The 14,625-nt window shown below is 35.7% G+C and overlaps 2 protein-coding genes across 2 annotated transcripts in view; one reads left to right on the top strand and one right to left on the bottom strand.

Annotated features, from left to right (window-relative positions):
* Positions 1-1,308, top strand: part of TMEM60 (transmembrane protein 60) — a 4,065-nt gene extending 2,757 nt beyond the window's left edge. The window contains exon 2 of the mRNA XM_007450090.1: positions 615-1,308. Within this exon, the coding sequence (XP_007450152.1) occupies positions 665-1,066 (402 nt within the window). The 5' untranslated portion in view covers positions 615-664 and the 3' untranslated portion in view covers positions 1,067-1,308. The remainder of the gene's footprint in view (positions 1-614) is intronic.
* A 10,938-nt stretch (positions 1,309-12,246) lies between these two features.
* RSBN1L (round spermatid basic protein 1 like) overlaps positions 12,247-14,625 on the bottom strand; it is a 64,181-nt gene continuing 61,802 nt past the window's right edge. Inside the window, exons 7-8 of the mRNA XM_007450089.1 lie at positions 13,478-13,586; positions 12,247-13,388 (exon numbers count right to left, since the gene is read on the bottom strand). Coding sequence (XP_007450151.1) covers positions 12,747-13,388; positions 13,478-13,586 — 751 coding nt within the window. The 3' untranslated portion in view covers positions 12,247-12,746. The remainder of the gene's footprint in view (positions 13,389-13,477; positions 13,587-14,625) is intronic.

Below are 14,625 nucleotides of genomic sequence, written 5' to 3'. Positions count from 1 at the left end.
CCCATGTCCCCTGCATCGGCAGGCGGACTCTCAACCACTGCGCCACCAGGGAAGCCCTTGATCCTTCCTTTGTCATCCTCATTGTATGTCTGACCTTTCATCTTCTTTTCTCCAAATGTTTCAAAGGAATAAAATGTTGTCAACTGTTTGCATTTCATTATCTTCTGTTAACTCTTCACCCAACTTCATGCAGCCTGGCTTCCGATTTCCCATTCTATTTACCCTTTTCCAAATGGTCACAACGTTGATAAAAAAACTTGAGTAAGTATGGAACATACTGTAAACCTATATGTGAAGATTAAATAAGTGCTTATACCTAAGTATTATAGATGAATGCATTCCTATCAAAATTCCAAGTTTTTAAGAATTAGTGATTTTAGCATTGAAAAACGTGGAAGGTCAAAATAGTAGAAAATATTCTGGAAAAGAAAATGGTAAATAGGTACTAGACCTCACAGATATTAGAACATATCCAGTAACAGTCATACAGTACTAGTACAAAACAGAAATATAGATGAGTTTTACAAAGCTGGAAAGAGCCAGCTTTGTAAACCAGGAATAGAAAAATATTTTTCTGGTATCAAAACAATCTTGACTTTTTTTCCTTCTCTTAGGGTATATTTCCCTTTTTTCGACTCTGCAACAGCCTCTTTAAACTGTTTAAATGAGAATGTCCTTGGCTCAGAGAGTACTACTCACCTGGCTTTTCACATTACTCTTCTTGATCATGTTGGTGTTGAAACTGGATGAGAAGGCACCTTGGAACTGGTTCCTCATATTTATTCCAGTCTGGATATTTGATACTATCCTTCTTGTCATGCTGATTGTGAAAATGGCTGGGCGATGTAAGTCTGGCTTTGACCCTCGACATGGATCACACAATATTAAAAAAAAAGCCTGGTACCTCATTGCAATGTTACTTAAATTAGCCTTCTGCCTTGCACTCTGTGCTAAACTGGAACAGTTTACTACCATGAATCTGTCCTATGTCTTCATTCCTTTATGGGCCTTACTGGCTGGGGCTTTGATAGAGCTTGGATATAACGTCTTTTTTTTGAGAGACTGACTTCTAAGGACATCATCTCATTTTATTGCTGTTCAACAAGCTATCATTAAAGTGTTCTGAATCCTTGCAAGCTTGAAGAATGCCAGAGAACCGAGAAAAATATCAAATGTCATTTTATACTGCTTCCATAAAGTAGTCTTGGTGAATCATGGACTTCTAGTCAACCCAAAACTTAATTATTCAATATTTGACTTATTAGTACCCTTATTGTCCTATGTAAATAAAGTTTGTTTTGGATCTTATTTTTCTACTTGACTATTGAATAATGTTTTAAGTATCTGATCAACATTTAAAGTAAATATAAAGCCTTTAATCTACATATCTGGGTAGAAGTTTAATATATCATGGCCCCATTACTACCAAAGTAAATAGTGCTTCTCGATTATGAAGGAAAAAACACAGTTACTGAAATAATTAGGGGTGCCACTTCATGTTTACATTCAGAAAGAATCTGAGAGTTCGACAGTTTTTTATCTAGGCTAAGCTCATTGTTACCTCTGCCTTCTATTTGAAACAAATTAGAGGTAGCATATTAAAACAGAGCAGAAGCTTGCCTCTTTCTAATGTTAGGGGAACTATACATCCCAGTTATGTCAGGAAAGTCCAATTTATGCCTGTTGTCCTGGGGTCTCAGGGAGTTAGTTCCCCTTTCATTCTTAGAAGTGTCCTGGTTTGAAAACTTATAGATCACCCTACGAGGGTACTTAACCAATTCCAGTGAAGTGTAGGTGGCAGTACTTACAAGAATTCCAAAGAGTCTTAAGTGTCTTATAACCCTAAAGCAGGGTCAGGGTGATGTTCTTGCACTATACAGCCCTCACTTAGCTTTGGGAGTATCTAAAGGAGTATTTTGTTCATTTAAAAAATACCTAACAAAAAAGTGGTTTCTGGCTGCTAATACTTGAGAGGATTGCTTAAATATAGCATTTTGGTCTAGTTCTCCTTTGTAAAGACAGATAATATGACAGTTTCAGCCACAACACTACAAATTAATACTGCTTAACTCTTTGAAACTACAGAGGTAGGGTAAATAAATAAAAAACTGATCAGTTACAGATATTTCCCTGTCCTATAATTGGTATATATTAGTATTTGGGGTATGTAAAAATAGGATTAAGAAGGATAGTTAATATGGGGAACATAATGTTCCAAGACTTGATCAGGTATTCCTAATTCAATTGAGAGATCTAAACTATTTGGTCACTGGAATCTATTATTAATACATTCAAAGCAGAAGAAAGCTGTAATCTCTGAGAAACCAGATAGGAGGGTTTTGTAGTTCAGGAAAACCTGTATTTGTGAAAATATCATCTAAGTATAATCTCTCAGAGAGAAAAGAAGGAACAGCACCACATGTAAACAATCAGGCCAGGAGTCAGCAAAGTACTTCTGTAAAGGGCTATATAGTAAATACTTAAAGTTTTGTGGGCCATATGGTTTCTGTCACAACTACTCGGCTCTTGTGGTGAGAAAGCAGCCATAGACTATGGCTATGTCCCAATAAAACTATTTGTGGACAATGAAATTTAAATTTTGTATGATTGCCACATATCACAATATTATTTTGATTTTTGTTTCAACCATTTAAAACTGTAAAAACCTTTCTTGCCTTACAGGCTATACAAAAAGCAGGTAGTGGCCTAAATATGGCCTATTGGCAGTAGTTTCCTGACCCCTGAGCTAGGCCATGAAACAAGCAAAAGCAGAAATTCTATATGACATTACTAAGAGGAAATGTGGGACTAGTCTCCAAGGAAAAGAGAAGTTCGATAAGAATTATATGTAAAAGGCAACACAATAACGAACTTGTTCACACATGAGGATCAATCAATTGTAATAGTATCTGAAAGAGTCCCAGGAAGTAGAACTCTTCTTACTTAACTTGGTATACTGCCACAGTAAATAAACAACCTCAAGCAGCATAAGTTATTGATGTGTGCCTCCCTGATTCGGACACCAGATGTGTATGTTTTTTCCATACATCACCAAGGAATTAACTCAGTTCTGACACTATCTGGAAGTAGCATCAGATACCACAAGTTAAGGGTTCAGTCCCAGAAAACTGCACGTGCCCTCCACCCCCTCTGCAACTTCAGATGCCAGGCACAAATTCAGGTTGTCACCTTGCTTCTGACCTACTGCCTCTAGAATGGAGGTTCCCATGACCCTCTCCTTGAATTTGATTAATTTGCTAGAGCAGCTCACATAACTCAGAGAAACATTTTACTTACTAGAACACCAGTTTATTATAAGAGGATATTAACTCAGGAACAGACAGATGGAAGATTCATAAGGCAAGGTATGGGGAAGGGGTGCAGAGCTTCCATGCTCTCTGGGCACACCACTCTTTACCCATCTCCTCATGTTCACCAACCTAGAAACTTTCTGAACCTTGTCCTTTTGGTATTTTATGGAAACTTGATTACATAGGCATGATTAATTAAATCATTAGCCATTGGTGATTGAACTCAATCTCCAGCCCTGGTGGGGAGAGGGGGACTGAAAGTTTCAACTCTTTAATCGCTAGGTTGGTTCCCCTGGCAACCAGCCCCAATCCGTAGGTTACCTAGGAGTTTTGCAAGAGTCTCCTCATTAACATAAGCTCAAAAGACACCTTAATCACACTTATCACTTAGGAAATTCCAAGGGTATCTGATTCCTACGCCAGGAACGGGGATGAAGATTAGATACATATTTCTTATTATAAATCACAATATCACTTTAGATATTCTAAAGCCTACTTTAGAACAGTAAGTAATGAGAGACATAAAAGAGAAATTATGCTTACAGATGGAAAAAGCAAAACTAATGTAATAATACATAATAAGTATTGCAGAAAAATATCTTCCCCTTGGTTTTAGCTATGGGATACCTCCTTTATAATAGAGATGTTTACTGATGGTGTTTATAAAAAGAACACATTCTGCCTTAAGAAAGAAACTTAAATTTGAAAGGTTTTAGTGAAGTCATTAATTTCCAGGTCAACACAGAGAAGTAGTAACTTAAACTGGTTTGGGCAAATACTTATCAAGAAGTCTGACTAAGGGCTTCCCTGGTGGCGCAGTGGTTAAGAATCTGCCTGCCAGTGCAGGGGACACGGGTTCAAGCCGTGGTCCGGGAAGATCCCACATGCCACGGAACAACTAAGCCTGTGCGCCACAACTACTGAGCCCACGTGCCACAACTACTGAAGACTGCATGCCTAGAGCTTGCGCACCGCAACAAAGAGGAGCCCTGCTGGCTGCAACTAGAGAAAGCCCACACGCAGCAACAAAGACCCAATGCAGCCAAAAATAAACAAATTTATAAAAAAAAAATTCTGATTAAAAGCAACGTGAACAAAATAACTTTCTATAGCAATTAAAAATATGAAAAGTAGGAAATATTCAAAGGAACCACGACTTATTCAACATTTCATGAACACAGAAACCAGCTGTGGTGGCACTATCCATTACCACATGAAACATGACCACAAATCCACCAATGGAGAGCTTCCAAGCATTAAGAAAAATAGTTGCATAAAGCTTCAAGAAGTAGAGATCCATCCGTGGGCTACAGCTTACTGTAATTTTAAGAGTTATTAACCTTAGAATTTGATTATCTGGTTTCTACTTTGCTTTTTCACAGTGCAGCAAATAAGAGGAACTGATATTGATTAATGAACAGAAGTGATGGCCAAAAAAGGAGATGAAACCATAGAGCCATTTTCAAATAGGGGCAGGCATATATTACTATGCACCTGCATCATAAAGAAAAGTTATTTCTCTCTATTGAGAGGAAAATTATCAGAGTTCTTTTAGCATTAAACAAAGGGGTTTCCTTTATCCTTGATTGATCATGTTTGCAGAGTATACCTCAGAGTATTATTGGTGTCCTTAGAATTCGTGACTTAGATAAAGAACATACACAGAAAAAAACCAAAAAACCTCCTCATGATAGAAAAACTAAAGCCCAGGTAAATTAAATGAAATTAGCCCATTGGTAAATGGAGAAGTTTAACTCCAAATGCTATTTCCACAAACAGGTTTCCTATTGAAGAAAAAAAAAAAAAATAGAAAGCATCAACAGAAGATACCAGTTATCAGATGCTACATAAAGGCAACACTGGATTAAAAGCTTGAGAGGGATCTACACTTCAATATTTTACTTTCATTTTGCTTGCCCTGTATTAAAGTTAGCCAATCACACTGTAACCATACTGGTAATCCTATACCATAAAGCAAATTTACTACCACTATAATCTACACTACAAACACAAATTTGTAATTCACTTATATAAGGAAAAGACAGTCTGTGACATGATTTTGAATTGCCATCCCTGAGCAAAATAGTGAACTAGAAAGTTTGTTTTTGATGTCCTACCTCCACCATACCTCACCTTTGACCTCTTGATGCAACTTTTTCCTCTTGCCAGATGCCTATCCTCTGCCCAAAATTAGAGACAGGAGTACATAGAAGTGATGTGAAGATGTGAAATTAGGGTGACCCAGCACACAGCTCCTCTAACTATTCTTTTTACTATGTTAATTACAGGATCAGAAGCTAACGTTTGTAGTGTCTATGATATGCCAAGCAATGTGCTAGATAAGCATTTGGCATGTGCTGTCATTAATTTTCACCACCAATTAACAGAATAGGTATTACCCCCTATTTTATAGATGAGAAATGCAGACTAGTGAAGAAATTTTCAACATTATACAAGTGTACTATCCCCCTTTAATGACCCACAGCTGTACTGCTACAAATGCCCTCAGCATATCATCCCAGTGAAGCGGCTTTACAGAACTTTGTCTGTGAAAATGTGCCACCTGTATGTCCTTGTCCCACTCCTGTAACAGAATAAAGACAAAGAAAACTAGTGCATGTTATCATCTTGCTTCAATATTTTCAATTTTTGAATGTTTATTTATAGTATCAATAGGGAGAACAACACAAGCTTAATCAGAATGCCTCTCTGACAACCAGATAACCAGACTTTATCTTGCCAAATATGACTAAGGAATAGTTAAATTCTGCTTCAGACTATGAGATATTAAGATGCTTCTTAAATTATATTTGCTGGGCTTCCCTGGTGGCGCAGTGCTTAAGAATCCACCTGCCAATGCAGGGGACACAGGTTCGAGCCCTCGTCTGGGAAGATCCTACGTGCCATGGAGCAACTAAGCCCTTGTGCCACAACTACTGATCCTGTGCTCTAGAGCCCGCAAGCCACAACTACTGAGCCCGTGAGCCACAGCTACTGAAGCCCACGCACCTAGAGCCTGTGCTCTGCAACGAGAAGCCACCGCAATGAGAAGCCCACACACCACAACAAAGAGTAGCCCCCACTCGCCGCAACTAGAGAAAGCCCATGTGCAGCAACAAAGACCCAACACAGCCAAAAATAAAAAATAATTTAAAAGAAAATTATATTTGCTATTTTTATCATTTTAGGTATAGTTAAAATTTATCCTTAATTTGTAATAATTTTCAGTGTATCTCTAGTTGAAGGGAAAAAAGTTGAACAAGTTTTATAGGTTTAATTATCTTTACAATACTTACTCTCTCCACATTGCCCAATGGGTCTAGATATCTAATAGGTAGCTTCTTAAACTTTATCTATAAGGCTGCAGTAAGTACAAAATAGAAACTTCATCTCTTTATAGTGCCCACTGATATAATTTTCTCCACTTTCTGTTGCAATTCTAGAATTACATTACGAATTAAGTCAGAGATGGACGTTTTAAATTATAGAAACCTATATAATTTGTTTGTCCACCCCAATAAAGTCAAGGTTCAACTTTTGTTCCTTCAAATATTTACTGAACACCAAGTGTACTATATATTAGGTATTGGGGACACAAAGGGATAAAGAAAATTTTTAACTTCTAACTCATGGTTTAGCTAGAGCCTGACATACACTTAACAAATGTTAATACTGTGAAGAAAGGACAGACACAAGAAGCAGAGGAAATAATTGGATCTATATCAGCTGTGAGGTGAGGGGACAGTTGGAGCAGATGAAGTCAGTAAAAGATGCACAGAAGAGATGGTTTAACTGGAGTTTTGAAGAGAGAAGGTTTCACCATGTTGTATACGAGGCAGAGATTTTCCCCAGCAAAGGCAAAGAATTTTAAAAGTACACAAAGGAAATGGCAAGTACTGCCATCTGGTACAGCTGAAAATTGAGTACATCAAATGGAAGAGATTATAGTAGATAAGGCTGGAAAGGAAGGGCCACATCTTAAAGGCTCTTTGGAGCCATGTAATATTTCTAAGAGTAGCAACCATATCTGTCTTAGAAAGGTTAATCTGGTGATAACATAATGGGCTGGAATGGGGGTAGGGGCAGAGGACTGCAGGCAGCCTAGAACATGTTATGCTATTGTAAGAGCCTAGGTGAGATGAACATCTACTATGACTGTGAACAGCTACTATAACAAGAAGACAAACATTTCTGGGGTCAACTCAAGAAAATCTCATGATATATGGCAGAGTTGACGCATGAACAACGTGGGGGTTAGGAGCGCTGACCTCCACGCTGGCGAAAATCCACTTATAACTTTACACTTGGCCCTCTGGCCCTCCATATCCAAGGTTCCACAATCTTAGATTCAACCAACGGATTGTATACTACTGTGGTATGTATTTATTGAAAAATATGTGTGTAAGTGGACCCTCGCAGTTCAAGCCCATGTTGTTCAAGGGTCAACTGTACACAGAGGAAAAGATAGAGAAATCAGATTACCATGAGATGACTGCACAGAGAGAGAGAGTGATGCAATAACAAAATTAGGGGGGAATGGAACAGCTAATTCTTGGGGGCAAGGGAGAAGAATTTAGATTTGATTACATGGGTCATTAGAGATTGAGAAACCAAGGCTGACTAAAGTCATGGGGTCATGAAGATAGTTCAGGGACAAAGCCTAGAGACTGCCTTAAACAATGGTGGAGAGGTAAAAGAAGCCATCCGAAGAAACAGAAAACAACAACAACAAAAAACCCCACAACAGGTCATGCAGAGCTTTAATGAGTAAATGATTGATAACAAGTGTTACAGGGGTTAAACAGAAGTATGAAGAAACGCACCCACTGGATTTGGTAGTCAAAAGGTGACCACTGAGAGAATCACTTCAGCTAAAAGGTTAAATTTGAGGGTTAAAGTGAAATTGTAGTGAGATGAGGAAGTGAAGCAAACAGATTTCTAAGAACTTAGTCAGGAAGACAGATGGAAAAAAGAGCATAAAAGTCATACTCAAGATTTTTTGGTTTAAGACTTGAGATTTTTCACATAAAATTTCATCTGAAGAAGAAACTTGACAGCTGGGTGGGGACTGAACTGTCTAAATAAAATTTGAAACACTACTATGCAAAATATTTGCAACTATGTTGACTTGCGAGTCTGCACACTTAGTAGTAGTCAGTAGTACAATAGCAATGACCTTTATAGGAAAGTGTAAAGATTTAACATTTTCAAGACATAAATGCATAAATTCTAAGCTTCAAAATGTACTGAAGGATCCAAAGTTCTCCTATTTTAATAGTGCAGTTCTTGGAAGGTAGATAATGGTAATAAAGCACACGAGTAGTAAGTTTTAATTTCTAGTTAATGTAATTCTGTTTCCCACATTTTGTTCTCAGGTCATTCACATTCCCTGATTGGGTCTGAAATCCTGAAGGGAAGATAACCTAAAATGCAAGATGTTTTCCCCCCTCCTTTCCCTGCTCTCCCAGTAGAAATATGATATACAACGCCTGTAAACTTAAAAAGGAAAGACATCTCTGCTTTTAGGTTCCTTGTGCTTAACACTTTAGAAAGCTGTCACTCCCATCTGCAATATGCAGTGGGTTACAGGGAAAACTGAACAGAAAAGCCAGGACAGAGATTAAGGATGTTATACCTCTCCTGAGTTGTCCTCTTAATTTTCTTATCTGAGGTATATTGCCAGAGCCAATCATATCAAACAGAACTCTTCAATGAAATAGCACATTCTAAAACCAGTAAAATTTTGTTTACATATCAAAGTAGTTAAACAGAAGGAAGAAAGATTAAGAAAGAGCTGTTCTACCACTCTAAAGATAAAACTCATCATGTCACTTTTTACCAGCCTAAAAGTATTTTGAAAACAATGGTACTTTTGTCCCCTCCTCCTGGGATAAAAATGGTCATATCTAGAGGGAAGGGAGGCAATTTACCATGCCATCCCAGCACCCATACCTTACTAGCTTAGCGACCTTGTTTAAGGTATCTTTAATATTCTTCTCTGTTGGCATAAGTCAATTTTTGATATTTTTAAGAGTAAAAATGATTTTCAGATTGGAATCACTTTCAAGATCTTATGGTTTCTGTTGAAGATAGAGATACAAGAATTTTTAAATATGACAAGATGAAAGTAAAATGTCAAATATAAGAAAATAATTACAAAACATGGAAAAAGATTATGGTTATCAATTTTAGTATTTATTGAAAGGTGGAAGACAAGGAAAATTCCTCTCAAACTCCAAAAATAAATCCTGCACCTTCGCTAAAAATGCAAAATGAACTGAGATATTTGCTTTACATGACAATGAAACTATCCAAAAAATAACTGAATTCAAATTTACCAAAACAGTGCAAATCTATTATTTACAAAGATGATCTTACCTGCCATAAGTATTTGGGAAAAACCTATTTTACACTCAGGAACACTAATGAAATACCTTGAAGACTTAATCCAAGAAATAAAATATTTCCTACCCTCCATGACCACCCCCCCCACAAAGTTAAAGAATGGATTAAAAATGAATATATGCAGAAACAAACAGTATTTCCAATAACCTTATACACATACACGCGCACAGGCACATGCACACACACACAGAGTGTTGTGCTAGATCAACCTAATCTTTATTTAAGGTCAACAGCTGTAGTGACAAAGACGATAATGAATATGGCTTTAGTAAAGTTTTCAACCAAATATCACAAATGCTTAATTCTTTTGATGGCTAACCAGCTAACCTGAGTATGGAATATATATTACTTAGCTAAAAGGATATGAACAAAAATAATTAAAAAGAAAAAAATCACTGTAGCAGACACCACTGAGGTACCTTAGTTTTTTTTTTTGTAAAGGTCTGTATGGCAATTTAATAATTTACATAACAACTATTTATTATATATAGTATAAGTTCACATAGAAACTGTATCTTAAGTGCTTCATTATTCTGGTCCAAGAAACTGGAATTAACAGAAAAAAAGTTGTGTTCAGATAAGAACTGGAATGTACTACCTAGGAAACCATTAATATAATACAATATTGAAATAAAAATTATTTGTATGTAACAAACGTAGCCAACAACTTCTCAGATTGCATCTCAAGAGAATTTTTAAATTATAACCCATAAGACAGGAACATAAGCATTACTCAAGGTGACAAGGCTGTATCTTGAAATCTGTGTTCACTAACTTGTATTTCACCTCCACAGAGATGTATGCATTTTACAAAACAATTAAAATTTCAAAATATGGAGAAGTTTGACTATAGTTTACATAGGAAACTACACTTAAAAGCGACCACTCTGGTTGCTTTAGGTATGTCTTTAAGTTAAAAGTTTAAGGCTCATATATTTTGGAGGGATACCCTAAAGACATTTTATTGCAGTATGGTCTCATGCATCTATGTGTATGACACTGGAAAACTGGAGCTAAAACGAACCTTGTTAAATATGTTACCCTTCACTTAAAGAAAGAAAAACCTAAACATTTTTACCACATTCTCTCTCAATTTTCAATACTGGTTTGTTATAAACTTTTGTCTCCCAAAAAGGTAGGTGAAAATACATAAATTTTGCTAAAAATAGAAGATAAAGGTGGTGAGGAGCAGGATAAGTAATATATAAAACAAAATCCCTATTTACATTTGCATGATTTATACTTTCCTTACGTCATGAAAATTCCTATGTTGCAAATATACTGATTTTTCTACTAACCACTGAGATTTCCTTACAATATTTGCCTACCCTTTTAAACTGGAGGCCAGAAATGACATCAATGCTGCAGTTTATTTTTCCTGATGAAATGCCTCTAAGTAAGCTTCTCCCTGACCAGAGAGATAAGCAGTTTTATGGGTACCACAAATGAGGCTGGAGCAGAAACCACTCAAAGTGGAATAGCAACACACTAGCTCAAAAGGCAGCACAAAGAACCCCATCTGAAAGTAATCAACCAAAGTATAAGCCCAGAAAAATACCAAATTCAAGTAAAAGAAAATAGATTTGCAACCAGCAGAGTTCCTAACATCAAAGCATACACTGATGACATTTGTTTGACTTTTAATTACAGTAATGGAAGCAATCTGAAACAATGCTGAAGTCCATTATTGAAGAGATTTGTTTTAATCATCTTTAGCTAGGCACTGGCAATCCTGTTTCCTATCCCAATTTTACTTTCTAGAGCTTCTTTTGAAAAAAAGAAAAAAATACTCTAAGTTGTTTACCTTGCTAGGGTAGGGAGAGGGATGCTTAGAAAGATGAGGTAACAAATCTTATTTTTTGAGTTATCTCTTTGTATATGGCAGTTGAGTCACTGCCCTTATTTTAATATTTTGTATTTGCCATATTTTCCTTCTGTTCCTCAAGAAAAATGTAATAGAGGATTTTAACTGCTCAGAATTAAACTTTCTGTAACTGAACATTTTTTCTCAGCTACTATTAGGTATAGTATGGGTGCTGATTAGTAAGAAAATTTTCTCAACTTCTTATTTCATACACTACAAAGAAAATTCACGTTATAGGGCTACATAATTGGGTCACATAACTTCATTAGTTAAAGGGTTAAATATCACTAACAGACCTTGTTTCTCCCAACTTATAAAATTGTTTCTATTACCTAAACTGCTCTCTTAATGTTGAATATAAATATTTAAAAATGTATTCCAGGGAGTATAGGAAGTTTCACATATTCATCTTATTCAGCAATTTAAGAAGTTATGCAAAATATGATAACATATATATATATTCCCATACATACACACACACATATAAATATGCTTTCATAACTGAATCTTGGTTCTAAAAATGCTTGTACAGTGTGGGGAATTTAAATATTCACAAGATTTGAATACATACATCTGCAGTCCATTAGCACTCTAAGTGGATATACCGGCAGAAACATAATAGATCGAATAAATGATTTAACTGAATTGTCAGTTTGGTGGGGTTTTTTTGCAGACCCAACAGAAAACATGTTATTATGAACCTTTATTAAGTGGCTCACATTTCAGTATAAATCACACTAAAAAGGGTTTTTTTTAAAGCTATTTACACTACAGTGCTGACACATTTAAAATGAAGGGAAAATCGGTATAAATAAGCTCTATGGAAAAGCCTTAAATTGTCAAAAAAGAATTCTGGCTCATATCACAAAATATATATAGATATATATATGTTAATGTCAGTTCTATTCTAAAACCTACAACTCCAACTCAAATGATTTTTTTAAAGACTCCTTTTGTTTAAACCTGCAATGTTTACAGTGCATCTGGCCCTAAGTGCTTTGATACTTCACAGTTATGGACAGGCACTGAGGAATGTTACAAAGCTACATAAACTATAATTTGTAACAGACTTGGGAGCAAGTTCTTGGCTTGCTTTCAGAATTCACGAATCTTTATTACATTATTAAGTTTAAGAAAAAAGACAATTTTAAATGGTATATACAAATTTAGCACAAAATGTTATCATCTTTTCTCTCTTGATTTGAATGTGTTGAACTATGTTGCCTTGTATCAACTAGACTTATGATACTTCCAGGACACATTTCTTCCTTTAAATCTTTGTTGCTATTTTCAAATTTAGAGTCCACATCAATCTTAAATTCTGTAAATTGAACATGATCCAATTTTGCTTTAACATTCTTGCCATCCATATTATTTGGTGCTCCAGTCTTTTCAGGAATATAAACATTCACAGGTTCTTCCTTGATTCTTACAGTTGCAATAGGTTCATGTTTAATCTGCTGTAATTCATATTTAGAATGAAGTTTGTCTGAAAGAACAGAATCCAAGGAGGTTTTGCTTACAGCACAAATCATGTTGTCAGTGTGAGGTCCAAGAACTGATGATGTGGAATCTGGTGATGTGCATGTTTCATGAGTAACTGTATTCTGAGCAATGTCCTCCTCTGAGTGATATAACTTGAGACGAACATGCCATGCTAAACTGCATACAGCTGAAACTGTCTTGAACTGATGAACAACATTCCTTGGAATAAAATAAATGTCATTATCATACAGCTGAATCCTGGCATAGCGAATGCCTTCCCTCCTCAGTTGATTAAGTTTTGCATCATCAACCCACTGGACACACTAAAATAAAACAAAACAAAACAAGAAATACCAGTAAGTCTTTTCCACAATAAAAATTAAATTGAAGATAGTAACAGTTTAAAATATACCTGGGACAGTGGAGGTTCATGTAAATCTAACTGCATTCGTTGAACTACTTCTAAGAAATCTTCAGCATGAAAACAAATTACATCTTTGGTTATTCGGGGTTGATCAGGCCTAAAAAAGAACATGAGATAATGAAGAGTCTGCCATTAATGTTTCACTCTGCTAAGTCCTTATTAAATTCAAAGCAAAAATAGTTTATGGTCAAAACCAAAGTATTATCTTAGAAATGAACTGTAATTAGAAGACCACTTTACATATTTAAACAAAGGGATAACACCATGAGTTTCAACCTAAATATGGATACAAACAACTCATTTTATTATTTACACACACACACACACACACACACACACACACACACACATTTTGGTATAGCAGAGAAACTTTATTCATTAATCAAGGAATGGAGAAGGGAGAGCTCATGCTCTAAAAACACCTTCTCCCTGAAGGGAGAAGAGTAAGGGAATTGTAAGGGGTAGGAGGCAGACATATCATCAGGGCTCTTGGAAAGGCGTGGAGATTTCCAGGAGCAGCCTCACCTCATTTTATTATAGCTATGTGTAACCATATTTTGAAAAAATTAAATTGACCTGAATTGGTTAATTATGCAAATCAAAAAACTAAGTGTTTAGTCTTAAAGTTAAGACTTTAACTTAAAGTCTTTAATTTGTTGTCAATACTTCAACAAATTAAGTGCTAAATTAAAAATACTACATAATATAAAATTTAGAGGTAAATATAGGAGAAAGGGAATACATTCTTTCAATACAGACATATATAACTGCAATGATACCAAAAATCCCTAAATAACTCCTAAAAATTAAGAGCCATTCATTAGAAAAGTACTTATAAAATAAACTGTTACCATCCTACTTGCTGAAGTTAATAGAGTCTTTAAATATAATTCTAACAAAAATCCCCAAATTCTTCAATTAATTTAGAATATACAAATACATGTTTATAAAAGATGCTCAAAATGGATTTTGGAATAAAATCCCAAGCAACATAAATACCAACCCCCCCAAAACCATACCAAGGCAAATCGTAACCAAATTTAAAAAAAAACAGTGATAAAGAGAAAATCTAAAACTCATGCATCACATTAATATACAGGGAACCGGGCACGTAAACTGAGATGCGTTTTAGGAAC

This window comes from Lipotes vexillifer, unplaced genomic scaffold (genome assembly GCF_000442215.2).
Source record: "Lipotes vexillifer unplaced genomic scaffold, Lipotes_vexillifer_v1.1 scaffold712, whole genome shotgun sequence".
NCBI lineage: Eukaryota > Metazoa > Chordata > Mammalia > Artiodactyla > Lipotidae > Lipotes > Lipotes vexillifer.
Note: the sequence above shows the minus strand (reverse complement) of the source record. Positions and strands in the feature narration are given on the sequence as shown.